The sequence below is a fragment of the Scyliorhinus torazame genome, chromosome 2, assembly GCF_047496885.1.
Source record: "Scyliorhinus torazame isolate Kashiwa2021f chromosome 2, sScyTor2.1, whole genome shotgun sequence".
Classification (NCBI taxonomy): domain Eukaryota; kingdom Metazoa; phylum Chordata; class Chondrichthyes; order Carcharhiniformes; family Scyliorhinidae; genus Scyliorhinus; species Scyliorhinus torazame.
The window spans coordinates 43,850,231-43,863,634 of NC_092708.1; the positions used below are offsets into that span (position 1 = coordinate 43,850,231).

At 47.4% G+C, this 13,404-nt stretch overlaps 1 protein-coding gene across 50 annotated transcripts in view; it reads left to right on the forward strand.

Moving 5' to 3' along the window:
• Window positions 1-13,404, forward strand: part of neb (nebulin) — a 376,446-nt gene that overhangs the window by 294,604 nt on the left and 68,438 nt on the right. For all 50 annotated transcript variants that reach the window (XM_072470732.1, XM_072470804.1, XM_072470803.1 and 47 more), the window contains 3 exons: window positions 5,071-5,169; window positions 6,808-6,921; window positions 7,970-8,074. In XM_072470732.1, the coding sequence (XP_072326833.1) occupies window positions 5,071-5,169; window positions 6,808-6,921; window positions 7,970-8,074 (318 nt within the window). The remainder of the gene's footprint in view (window positions 1-5,070; window positions 5,170-6,807; window positions 6,922-7,969; window positions 8,075-13,404) is intronic.

Here is a 13,404-nt window from a genome sequence, read left to right on the forward strand (position 1 = left end):
GTTTATGCCATACATTATGTATAAGTCAATTTTCAGCTTATAAATGCATGTTGATGGCTATTCTCCCATTAGGAGTTGGCCTTAATTTTTCAGCTCAGAGATGCAGGGTGGGATTCTCTCAGCCTGGGGCCGGGCCGGAGAATCCCCGCGATCGGGCCTCACCGCCCCGACGCCGGCACGCGAATCTCCGCAGAGCAGAGGTTTGGCTCTACGTGGCCGGCCCGCCGATTCATGGGCCGGGATAGAACATAGAACATGGAACATTACAGAGCAGTACAGGCCCTTCGGCCCTCGATGTTGCGCCGACCTGTGAAACCACTCTAAAGCCCATCGACACTATTCCTTTATCGTCCATATGTCTATCCAATGACCATTTGAATGCCCTTAGTGTTGGCGAGTCCACTACTGTTGCAGGCAGGGCATTCCACACCCTTACTACTCTCTGAGAAAAGAACCTACCTCTGACATCTATCCTATATCTATCTCCCCTCAATTTAAAGCTATGTTCCCTCGTGCTAGACATCACCATCCGGGAAAAAGGCTCTCACTGTCCACCCTATCCAATCCTCTGATCATCTTGTATGCCTCAATTAAGTCACCTCTTAACTTTCTTCTCTCTAACGAAAACAGCTTCAAGTCCCTCAGCCTTCCCTCATAAGGGGCGTCATTCTCCGACCCCCCAGCGGGTCGGAGAATGGCCGTTGGCCGTCGTGAATCCCGCCCCCGCCGGTTGCCAAAGTCTCCGGTACCGGATATTCGGCAGGGGCGGTTGGCGGCCCCCCCGCTGGATTCTCCAGCCCAGATGGGCCGAAGTCCCGCCGATAAATTGCTTGTCCCGCCGGCGTGGATTAAACCACCTTTTGAACGGCGGGACAAGGCGGCGTGGGCGGGCTCCGGGGTCCTGGGGGGGGCGCGGGGCGATCTGGCCCCGGGGGGTGCCCCCACGGTGGCCTGGCCCGCGATCAGGGCCCACCGATCTGCGGGCGGGCCTGTGCCGTGGGGGCACTCTTTCCCTTCCGCCTCCGCCACGGTCTCCACCATGGCGGAGGCGGAAGAGACTCCCTCCACTGCGCATGCGCGGGAAACTGTCAGCGGCCACTGACGCTCCCGCGCATGCGCCGCCCCGAGATGTCATTTCCGTGCCAGCTGGCGGGGCAACAAAGGCCGTTTCCGCCAGCTGGCGGGGCGGAAATTCCTCCGGCATCAGCCTAACCCCTCAATGTTGGGGCTCGGCCCCCAAAGATGCGGAGCATTCCGCACCTTTGGGGCGGCGCGATGCCCGTCTGATTGGCACCGTTTTGGGCGCCAGTCGGCGGACATCGCGCCGTTTTGGGAGAATTTCGCCCAAGATCTTCCCTCCATACCAGGCAACATTCTGGTAAATCTCATCTGCACCCTTTCCAATGCTTCCCCATCCTTCCTATAATGCGGCGACCAGAATTGCACGCAATACTCCAAATGCGGCCGCACCAGAGTTTTGTACAGCTGCAACATGACCTCATGGCTCCGAAACTCAATCTCTCTACCAATAAAAGCTAACACACCGTACGCCTTCTTAACAACACTCTCAACCTGGGTGGAAACTTTCAGGGAATCTATGTACATGGACACCGAGATCTCTCTGCTCATCCACACTGCCAAGAATCTTACCATTAGCCCAGTACTCTGTCTTCCTGTTATTCCTTCCAAAATGAATCACCTCACACTTTTCTGCATTAAACTCCATTTGCCACTTCTCAGCCTAGCGCTGCAGCTTATCTATGTCCCTCTGTAACTTGTAACATCCTTCCGCACTGTCCACAACTCCACCGACTTTAGTGTCATCTGCAAATTTACTCCCCCATCCTTCTACGCCCTCCTCCAGGTCATTTATAAAAATGACAAACAGCAGTGGCCTCAAAACAGATCCTTGTGGTACACCACTAGTAACTGAACTCCAGTCTGAACATTTCCCATCAACCACCACCCTTTGTCTTCTTCCAGCTAGCCAATTTCTGACCCAAACTGCTAAATCACCCTGAATCCCATGCCTCCGTATTTTCTGCAGTAGCCTACCGTGGGGAACCTTATCAAACGCTTTACTGAAATCCATATACACCACATCAACTGCTTTACCCTCATCCACCTGTTTGGTCACCTTCTCAAAGAACTCAATAAGGTTTGTGAGGCACGACCTACCCTTCACAAAACCGTGTTGACTATCTCTAATCAAATTATTCCTTTCCAGATGATTATACATCCTATCTCTTATAAACCTTTCCAAGACTTTGCCAACAACAGAAGTAAGGCTCACTGGTCTATAGTTACCGGGGTGTCTCTACTCCCCTTCTTGAACAAGGGGACAACATTTGCTATCCTCCAAGACTTTGCCCACAACAGAATTAAGTCTCACTGGTCTATAGTTACCGGGGTAGTCTTTACTCCCCTTCTTGAACAAGGGGACAACATTTGCTATCCTCTTCTGGCACTATTCCTGTAGACAAAGATGACTTAAAGATCAAAGCCAAAGGCTCAGCAATATCCTCCCTAGCTTCCCAGAGAATTCTAGGATAAATCCCATCCGGGCCAGGGGACTTATCTATTTTCACACTTTCCAGAATTGCTAACACCTCCTCCTTATGAACCTCAAGCCCTTCTAGTCTAGTAGCCTGAATCTCAGTATTCTCCTCGACAACATTGTCTTTTTCCTGTGTGAATACTGACAAAAAATATTCATTTAGCCCCTCTCCTATCTCCTCGGACTCCACGTACAACTTCCCACTACTGTCCTTGACTGGCCTTACTCTTACCCTAGTCATTCCTTTGTTCCTGACATATCTATAGAAAGCTCTAGGGTTATCCTTGATCCTACCTGCCAAAGACTTCTCATGTCCCCTCCTGGCTCTTCTTCGCTCTCTCTTTAGGTCCTTCCTAGCTAACTTGTAACTCTCGAGAGCCCTAACTGAACCTTCATGTCTCATCTTTACATAAGCCTCCTTCTTCCTCTTGACAAGTGTTTCGACTGCTTTAGTAAACCAAGGTTCCCTCGCTCGACCACTACCTCCCTGCCTGACAGGTACATACTTATCAAGGACACGCAGTAGCTGTTCCTTGAACAAGCTCCACATTTCCATTGTGCCCATCCCCTGCAGTTTTCCTCTCCATCCAATGCATCCTAAGTCTTGCCTCATCGCATCATAATTGCCTTTCCCCCAGATATAACTTTTGCCCTGCGGTATATACCTATCCCTTTCCATCACTAAAATAAACGTAATCGAATTGTGGTCACTATCACCAAAGTGCTCACCTACCTCCAAATCTAACACTTGTCCTGGTTCATTACCCAGTACCGAATCCAATATGGCCTCGCCTCTCGTTGGCCTATCTATATACTGTGTCAGGAAACTCTCCTGCACACATTGGACAAAAACGGACCCATCTAAAGTACTCGAACTATAGCGTTTCCAGTCAATATTTGGAAAGTTAAAGTTCCCCATAACAACTACCCTGTTGCTTTCGCTCCTATCCAGAATCATCTTTGCAATCCTTTCCTCTACATCTCTGGAGCTTTCCGGAGGCCTATAGAAAACCTCTCTTTCCTGTTTCTAACCTCAGCTCATACTACCTCAGTAGACGAGTCCTCATCAAACGTCCTTTCTGCCACCATAATACTTTCCTGACTAACAATGCCACACCTCCCCCTCTTTTACCACCTTCCCTGAGCTTACTGAAGTATCTGAACCCTGGCACCTGCAACAACCATTCCTGGCCCTGCTCTATCCATGTCTCCGAAATGGCCATGACATCGAAGTCCCAGGTACCAACCTGTGCCGCAAGTTCACCCTCCTTATTCCTGATGCTCCTGGCATTGAAGAAGACACACTTTAAACCGCCTTCCTGCCTGCCGGTACACTCCTGCAACTTTGAAACCTTACTCATGACCTCACTACTCTCAACCTCCTGTATACTGGAGCTACAATTCAGGTTCCCAATCTGGGATGGGCCGAGCGGCTGTCGTGGAAACGCTGAGTTCCGCCAGCGCCGTCCACACCTGCTCTCAGCCAGCGGGAACTCAGCGTGGAAGGGTCAGGTGGCGGCCTGTGGCGGGGGGGGGGGTATGGGGGCACCGACCCTGAGGGGGGGGGGGCCTCCGATCGGCGGGCCGGCCTCTCTGGCTGGGGGACTCATTTCCTACGCGCCGGCCCCTGTAGTCCTGCGCCATGTTGCGTCGGGGCCGGCGTGTTGAAGGAGGCCACTGCGCATGCACGTGTTGACGCCAGCACCACTGCGCATGCGCAGATCCCATGGCGCACAGTTCGCGCCGGGAACAGCAGCTGGAGCGGCGCGAACCACTCCAGTGCTGTACTGGCCCCCTGTAGGGTCCAGACTTAGTCCTGGCAGCGGCCCGGTAACGCCGTCGTAAAAAGCGACGGCGTTTACGATGGCGTGGACACTCTCCGCGGGATGAGAGAATCCCGCCCACAGTTTTAGAATTAAACTCGCCTTGTGTCGATACATGGGATCGGGCAAGCGAAACGGGTCGCCAAGAAGATAATTGGGAATTTAAGAATGCCCACATAGAGCAGACTTCGCGTGGCGACTGATAAACAGAAATGGGCCCTACTACACCTACACGGGTGGTTCATATTTTATACTCGACATAACCCCCATTTTTGGAAGTATTTTGCAAAAGTTCAAAGTGGATTTATGGGCCATGATCTACAGTATCTTAAGAACAGCCAAAATCCATTACATTGAGCACAAAAGTGCCCTTGGGCTACATCAGTCTGCAATACTCAATTTCATTTTCAGAACATTTTCTTGGCAAATTAGCAATAGCCACACAATTGAGGTTGTTCTGTTCTAAGTATTTTCATTATAAGTGATTTTATCCCTGTGGCAAAACTCAACTGTATCCTGCTTTTAACGAGTTGTTTACTGACTGGTGTGAAACCCCTATCTGCTGTAGCTCTCCGTCTATTAGTTTGTTTGTTCGAAGCTCTTCTACCTCATGCTTGCAATTGCATCCGGGCTACCCATTAATTGCTACTGACTGCCGCTCTGATCATACCATCTTGCTACGCTTCATAGGTGGAATACACAAAACAGAAACTCAGAGGTCATGGAGCTGCTTCATATGACACTCCTACGATGAGACTCGCAAAGAAAGCAAACATCCTCTCAAGCAACGTAAGACAAACTTAAGTATCCAGAGTCCCTGTACAGCGTCCCTGCATTTTTATATTATCCCCTTGCCGTTTATACAAAATGATCATTTTTGGGGGGTTGCCCGTCCAATGTAGATGGTAATCTAATGCCAATTGTACTCACGCAATGGAAGCAGCTTAATTGAATACTTAGCAGCAATAAACAGGAATGAACAAAAATAGCCCCAGACTGAGCTATCGTCCATCTTTAGCTTTGCATTCCTGTTTTTTGAGCACAATTTTCCCAGTTTGATTCCACACTTGCAATTCCGACGTACATTTTCACTCTGTGTCCAACAAAGGGAGAACGGAGGCCCTATTCAACATTTTTCTTGTTTGCGCCTTGGACAACTGATACTTGTGCCACCATTGTCTCCACGGAATTATCTATCACACAAGAACATTTTCCTCTTTCTTCAAGAACTGTCCAAGCATCAAGAGCCCTCTTGAACTCCAACGTTGGCAGTCATGCTAGTCCATTTTTCACTACTTCCTTCCTTTTAACTTTTTCACCTTGCTTCTGCTGACAATGGAACAATATGTATTTTTTTACGTTCTGTGCTGTATTCAGAAAGGTTCTGTATACGTATTGGAATTCACAGATACTGTAACTGTAACTCTGACTTTAAACATTTTTAAAAAACTTTTTTCATTTTCTGATCCAGTGAGACATACCTTGGTACAGACTGAGAGAAGAATGTTTCCACCCGGCACACCTGTACTTTTCACAACTGGAAATAAACTCTTTGGATTGATTTTTCTTTATCTCTTGAAATTTTACTCCCACTTTTGCAGGAATCCAGGATTTATGAAGATAAACTTTGACTCCTGCATTCTAGGCTTAGCATCTGGAGTCGGGAGCAGGCAACCCAACAGCCTCACCTCCTGATATTTAATCTGCGCAGTCATTAAGATTTAGAAAGTGGAGTTAAATATAAACAAACTGACCTTTTCTGAGTATTAGTAATTTAGGTCCAGAAAAAACTTCCACGCTCGCATTGCGTTCAAGATAGATGGATAGGCCATGCTAAAAAATTGCCCCTTGGTGTCCAAAGATGTGCAGGTTAGGTGGATTGGCCATGCTAAAAAATTGCCCCTTAGTGTCCAAAGATGTGCAGGTTAGGTGGGGTTACAGGGATAGGGTGGGCGAATTGGACCGTCCTTCAGAGGGCCGGTGCAGACTCAATGGGCTGAATGGCCTCCTTCTGCATTGTAGGGATGCTATGGATGCAGTGCCCAGTTGCTTCGAGGAGCCAGGCAACTGGAACAGCTTTACTGTTGCTGTACTTTCATGGAATTATTAGGGTTCTTTGACTGCCCATTTGTAACACAACATCAATGTTTTTGCTCCACGTCCATTCTCATTCCTGTTAAACACTTCCTCCACAACCATTGTGCATTTGTTTGTCCCTTTGAATTTGTGCATTGCAAGGTATTGCCTTTTTTATCATTATTGTATTTTGATGCTATCAGTATACTCCTCCCACTCTACTGATCTGTATCCTTATTCCAAAAATGTTCAATGAGTTTGATATCTGTTTCTTTTATTGTATTGAGTTAAAGATATTGCCATTTCTATGTTTGAAATCATACAGTAATATTGATTTCAATTCATGTGTAGCTTAAGTACAAGGAGAAGTTTGATAAGGAGTTCAAGGGAATAAGGCCGAAATTTGATTTGAAGGAGAGCTCAGGGTACAAGACTATGAAGGATGCAAACATTCTTGCCAGTGAAGTGAGTATCAAAATTCTTCTGCCTACAATGACCAAACTGCTTTTCAGACTGGTTGATCCTGCCAAGACTTGGACAATTGTTAGCTTATAGAAATAATTCAATAAGAACCCACTATTTAGAGTTTCCGGGCATTAGTCCCCTTCACACAGATACTTGTCAATTTTGCACCAATTCTGAGAGCAGCAAAGATGATTTCAGCCTGGTTATGCCAGCCCTGGCAGTTTCTAGAAGTTTTTGACATGCTCTATAAAACACAGAATTTCCACTCGAGCCAAATATAGGTGGAACTCCTCACACACCAGAAATTTCCATTTCCCTGGATGATTTGGGGCCGAGGGTATTTCAGGGGGATGGAATGGCACATGAGTCGAGATTAATTTGTCTCCGGAGAAGTAGCCCTGAAGAAGATTGCACCAATTGCCAGCCTTAGATGGGGAAGGGGTGAAGAGTGGGCTGCGAAAAATGTGGATGGGGGAGGGATCAGCAATGATTAGTGGCTGATAGCCAGTGGACTTTCCTAGCCCAGGAACAGAGAGCTGCTAGATTAGTGCTCAGAGTAGCATTCTCACCTGCCCCCTGCAAATTAGATGCTCTTCTGCTTGATGCAAGTCTAAAGTTGGGTACAACTATGGCTTTATTACAGTCGGATGCGAGGCCTCCTGCTGCAGCTGGCGAAATGGCAGGGCACTGGAGGTCATGCATATTTATACAGTTCTCCGTAGGCGGAGCCAGCCGGCAGGAGCTACCGACGAACCTGTAGTGCAGGTCCTACCTTACATCTCCAATTACAGTAGATCACCACACTGCTGATCCTTCAGACTCCACCAGGGTCATCGCTGAAGAGCAATAGCAGAGGCAGCCCCAACATCAAAAGTGGCATTACGCCCCTCAGAATTACCAGGATAGAATATTAGCAAACATCATGCTGATGATCCAGGCCCAGATTTTCATCTTGTGCTGTGCAGTGGAGAACAGGAGAAATTTTAACCGATTGCCCTCCAGACCAGTCAGGAGAATAATAGTGTCGTTCTTCTGTTTCCCATTCCAGGTTATATACAAGCAGGACCTGAAAAAGATGCACAAACCTGTTACCGATATGTCTGAATCCTTACAAATGCAGCATAACCTCTCCACGAGCAAGCTGTCAAGTCAAGTAAGCAGTTGTATTAACCAATCCATGTTTATGTTCATAACTCTCCTGTCTCACTATAATCTGAATGTATGAAGTTTTAACAATGTTCCTCTTCTCCTCAATGAGGGATATCCCTGGTAGTGACCTACTTAACTCTTACTCATGGTAGATCTCATCAGCCACGAATAACCTTTTTTTAGATTTTGAAAGTAACGCCTCACTTTTTTTTCTGTCTAAAACCTTTTGTCTTATAATAAAGTTACTAATTAGCCATTTCACTGGAAATTCACTAGCTTTCTTCGTGCCTTGAAAATACCCTTTTGAACTCTAACAAATGAACATTAAAAAAATAAATTCATTATTCTCACACTTGTTTGGGGAGTGAATGACATTTTCTTTTGGGTGCGTGAACATTAACATTTTCAGATGGTTGGATATTTGTGTTTTAATAACGGAAAACACAGCATTGATGAGAAGCCAAATGGCACTATGCCTGTTGGTGGGCCAACCATCAACAACGCAGAGTTTCCCAAGAATCAGGCACTAAAGAGATGGTCAAGATTTAAAACGTTATAAAGAGTTTTCATTACCCATTATGTACCCAGGAGAGATGCAGTGGTAATAAAATAGCATGTGAGGGAAAAATAAATCAACATTAATACCTCACAGTTCCCAATATCAGATTTTCTGTTGAGTAATTCTCAACAACAGCTTAATCTCGCATTTATATAGTGGCCTTTGCATGGTAAAGCATCTCCAGGTGCTTCACTGGAGCATTATCAAACAAACCGTGATCTCAAGGGCATAAAGAGACATCAGGTCTTGTGGGTAAAAGCTTGGTCAATGGATACGCTTTAAGGAGTGTCTTAAAGGAGGGGAGGCAGGTGGAGAGATTTAGGAAGGAAATTTCAGAGCTTAAGGCCTAGGCTATCAATGGCAGGGCGATGGAAATCAAGACATTTCTGCACAGGCAAGTCAGGTGGAAGAGAATGAAGGATATAAAAGGCATTTTGCCTTGGAAAATCTCCTATTGGCTGGTCACCTATCTGCTCTCATTGACAGGGAGATGGGGGGCAGTGTTTTTGAACCTATGGTAAATGGGAAATCAATGTCGGAGGAAGAAGGCCGCAAAGGAAGCTAGGAAACAAAGCAAAGTTTTAAGATTTGTAGAATGTGTAACACACTTTTGTAGAACTACTCTGGCATGGGGATTTTCCAGTCACGCCCACCCTGAGGTTTGAAATTCCCTCCCAAGGTCAACAGACCTTGAAATGGTCTGCCAAATTCTCCGTCCCTCCCGCGACAATTCCAGCGGGCACTGTGTGAGTTGTCAGTTGTGCTTCAGTTGGTAGCACTCTTGCTTCTGAGCCAGGTGAGTGTGGGTTCAAGTTTCACTCCAGAGACCTGAGCACAAAAATCTCAGCTGACTCTCCACTAACGGAGAGCTAGAGTATCAGAGGGGCCATGTGTTGAATGAGATGTTAAAACAAGATCCCCTGGCATAATTTTGAAGAACAGGGTAGGTATCCCTTACGTCCTGACCAATATTTATCCCTCAATCATAGAATCCCTACAGTGAAGAAGGAGGCCATTCAACCCATCGAGCCTGTCACCGACCCTCCGAATGAGTACTCTACCCATGCCCACTCGCCCCTACCCCTGTAACCCCATAACCTAACCTGCACACCCTTGGACACTAAGGGGCAATTAATCATGGCCAATCCACCTAACACGCACAGCTTTGGACTATGAGAGGAAACCGGAGCACCCGGAGGAAACCCACGCAGACACGGTAGAATGTGCAAACTCCACACAGACAGTCATCCAAGGCCGGAATTGAACCCGGGTCCCTGGCGCTGTGAGGCAGCAGTGCTAATTACTGTGCTATCATGCCACCCCTTAACATCACAGAAACACATGATCTGGTTGTTATCACATTGCCGTCTGTGGGAATTTGATTCGTGCAAATGGGCTGCCACATTATAACAGTGGCTACACTTCAGATTCCACAAGTCCCGAAAGACATGCTTGTTAGCTAATTTGGACATTCTGAATTCTCCCTCAGTGTACCTGAACAGGCGCCGGAGTGTGGCGACTAGGCGATTTTCACAGTAACTTCATTGCAGTATTAATGTAAGCCTACGTGTGACACTAATAAAGATTATTATTATTATAAAAATACTTTGTTGGCTGCAAAGATCTTTGGGAATATCCCTGGTGCAAGCCATTTTAAAAAATTTTTAAACTCTTCAAAATGTTCCCAATTATTGCTACTTTATAGAGAATCCTGTCAGATTGAAACATTTCCTTAACAAATACCTTAACAGCTTAAAAATTTGTGATGCACAAAAATAATCATAGGCAACTTATAGAATTCATGTCCATTAAGATTTGTTTTTATATCACATCACACAGTGCAGAAGAGGCCCTTCGGCCCATCGAGTCTGCACCGGCACAATGTCATAGAACTGTTTATCTGACTATTTTGAGGTACATTATTCTTGCTTTCTACACAATATTAGGCTTTTCTCTGTGGGCCCATATATAGATTAATTCCCCTCTGCCTACTGCTTTCAAAGTTTCCCAGACCGTCGCTGCAGAGACCTCCCCCGTATCATTTGTTTCCAGGTATTTCTGGATGGACTTGTTAACCCACCCACAGATCGCTTCGTCCGCTAGCAATCCCACACCCAGTCTCCACAGTGGGCGTTGCCCTCTCTCCACACTAACCTGTAGATCCACCCAGTGCGGGGCATGATCCGACACTGCGATTGCTGAGTACTCAGTATCCATTACCTTCGGTATTAGAGCCCTGCTCAGAACAAAAAAGTCAATGCAAGAGTATACCTTGTGGACATGTGAAAAAAAGGAAAACTCCTTTGCCTTGGCCGTGCAAACCTCCATGGGTCTACTCCCCCCATCTGTTCCATAAAACCCTTCAATTCCTTTGCCGCGGCCGGCATCCTCCCTGTGCTGGATTTTGACCGGTCCAATTCCGGATCAATGACTGTGTTGAAGTCCCCTCCCACGATCAGGTTATGTGAATCTAAGTCTGGGATCTTACCTAACACCGGCCTCATAAATTCCAAGTCGTCCCAATTCGGAGCATATATGTTCACAAGTACCACCCGCACCCCCTCCAGCTTCCCACTCACCATTATGTACCTATCCCCTTGTCTGACACGATTCTCCCTGCCTCAAATGCCACTCGTTTGCTGATCAAGATCACTACCTCCCTGGTCTTTGAGTCCAGTCCTGAGTGGAACACTTGGCTGACCCACCCCTTCCCCTATCTCATCTGGTCTGTAACCTTTAGGTGTGTCTCTTGTAGCATTGCCACATCCGCCTTCAGCCCCCTCAAATGTGCGCATACGCGAGCCCTCTTGAACCGCCCATTCAGTCCTCTCACGTTCCATGTGATCAGCCTGGATGGGGGCTTCCAACACCCCCCCCCCCCCCCCCGCCCCCTGCCGACTAGCCATCACCCTTTTTAGGCCAGCCTCGAGCTCGCGCCCTCCGCTTCCTCGTTCCCCACTCGGGCAGTCGCCATTCCCGACCTCTCATTTGTCCCCTAGCAACAGTTCCTCCCCTGTCAGCAAAGCAGCTCCCCCCCTCCATCCCCCCCTAGCAACAACACTAGAAACCCAATCCCCCAAGTCAAGCTCCAGCTTAACACCTGCTCACCCCCCACTGCGCTTCTGAGAGTCAGCTGACCCATGCTGATTTGGTAGCTCCCGCCCCTGGCACCAAGCAGTCTGTCTCCCTATTGTTCGCTCCCCTCTCCCCCCCACATGAATAAACATTTTAAAAGCATCACATTCCCCAGTAAACAAACATCAGAAAATACAGTGAAGAAACAGTCGCTTGAGAAAAATAGTCACCCAAAAAGCAGAACCAAATTCAAAGTCCACCCCCCCCCTCTAACCTGCTCCCTGCAAGACAAAGCAACCTTTAACCATCCACACAGCCCATTATTTCACATAGCACTACTTAAATTTATACAATCCAGCACAACAAATCGCTGCCACAGTACTTCTCCAAGGCTTCAGTGTCTTTTAATTCACCTCCAGCTTCATTTCTTTAATAAAGGTCCATACTTCGTCTGGCGTTTCAAAGTAGAAGTCCCGTTCCTCATGTGTGACCCACAGACGGGCTGGGTACAGCATCCCGAACTTCATCCCCTTCTTAAAGAGCGTCGTTTTTGCCCGATTGAACCCAGCTCGCCTCTTGCCCAAATCCGCTACCAGGTCCTGATAGATGCGCAACTCACAGTTCTCCTGCTGCTGCTCCATTCTTTCTTGGCCCACCGCAAAACGTGTTCCTTGTCCATGAAACAGTGAAAATGTACCACCATGGCCCTCGGCGGCTCGTTCGCTCGGGGGTTCCTCACGAAGGCTCTGTGCGCTCTGTCCAATTCCACGGGCCGAGGGAACGGCCCACCCCCATCAACCTCTCCAACATGACCGTCACATAAGCCCTCGCATCCGATCCCTCACTGCCTTCAGGGAGGCCAACAATTCTGAGATTCTGGCTCCTGGATCTATTCTCCAGGTCCTCCAGCTTCTCCTGCATTCGTTTCTGGTGATCGTTCATCATCCCCACCTTGCTTTCCAGCACGGTTATATACTCCTCGTGCTCGGACAACTTTTGTTCCACCTCCTGGATTGCTCTCCCATGGGTTTCCTGATTCCGAATCACTTGATCAATCAAAGCCTTAATCGGGTCCAGTGTGTCCTTCTTCAGCTTGACGAAGCAATCCTCGAAAAACTTCACCAGCTGCTCCTTCGACCACTGTGTCATCTCCCCACGGCCCTGCTGCCCCACCATGCTGTCCCGTGTTACCAGCTCTACTTGCGTCTCCCTTATAGGACTTTGTTGTCTCACACAGCCACTTCTTGTCCAATTCTCCATACACCAAAGGGGATTTGTCCTTACTGTCTCACTCTTCACCGATTTATCCCATACAATCCGGAAACAAAGGGGGGAAAAAGGTCCAAAAGTCCGCTACAGGGGGGAGCTATCAAATGTGCGACCTACTCCTCCATGGCCGCCACCAGAAGTCCTCTTGGTGGCTTTTAACAAACCACCATAGTTTTCAATGGAAAAATGAGTTCCAATGAAACCAGCTTGTTAATGGTTGCCACATTAGCTCTTCCAATAAAATGGCAATTCTCGATCAATGCTTTTATTTTTATTTAGAATTTGTCCATAACCATTGTGTGCAATCCCACGAACAGTAATCCACCATCCACATCCCTTTTTTTGATTGGATTTCTTTTCTTGCCTCTCACATTTTTCTGTTTAACGCACTACGTTTTGTGAGCACCTTTTTGTAGATGGGTCACACTATT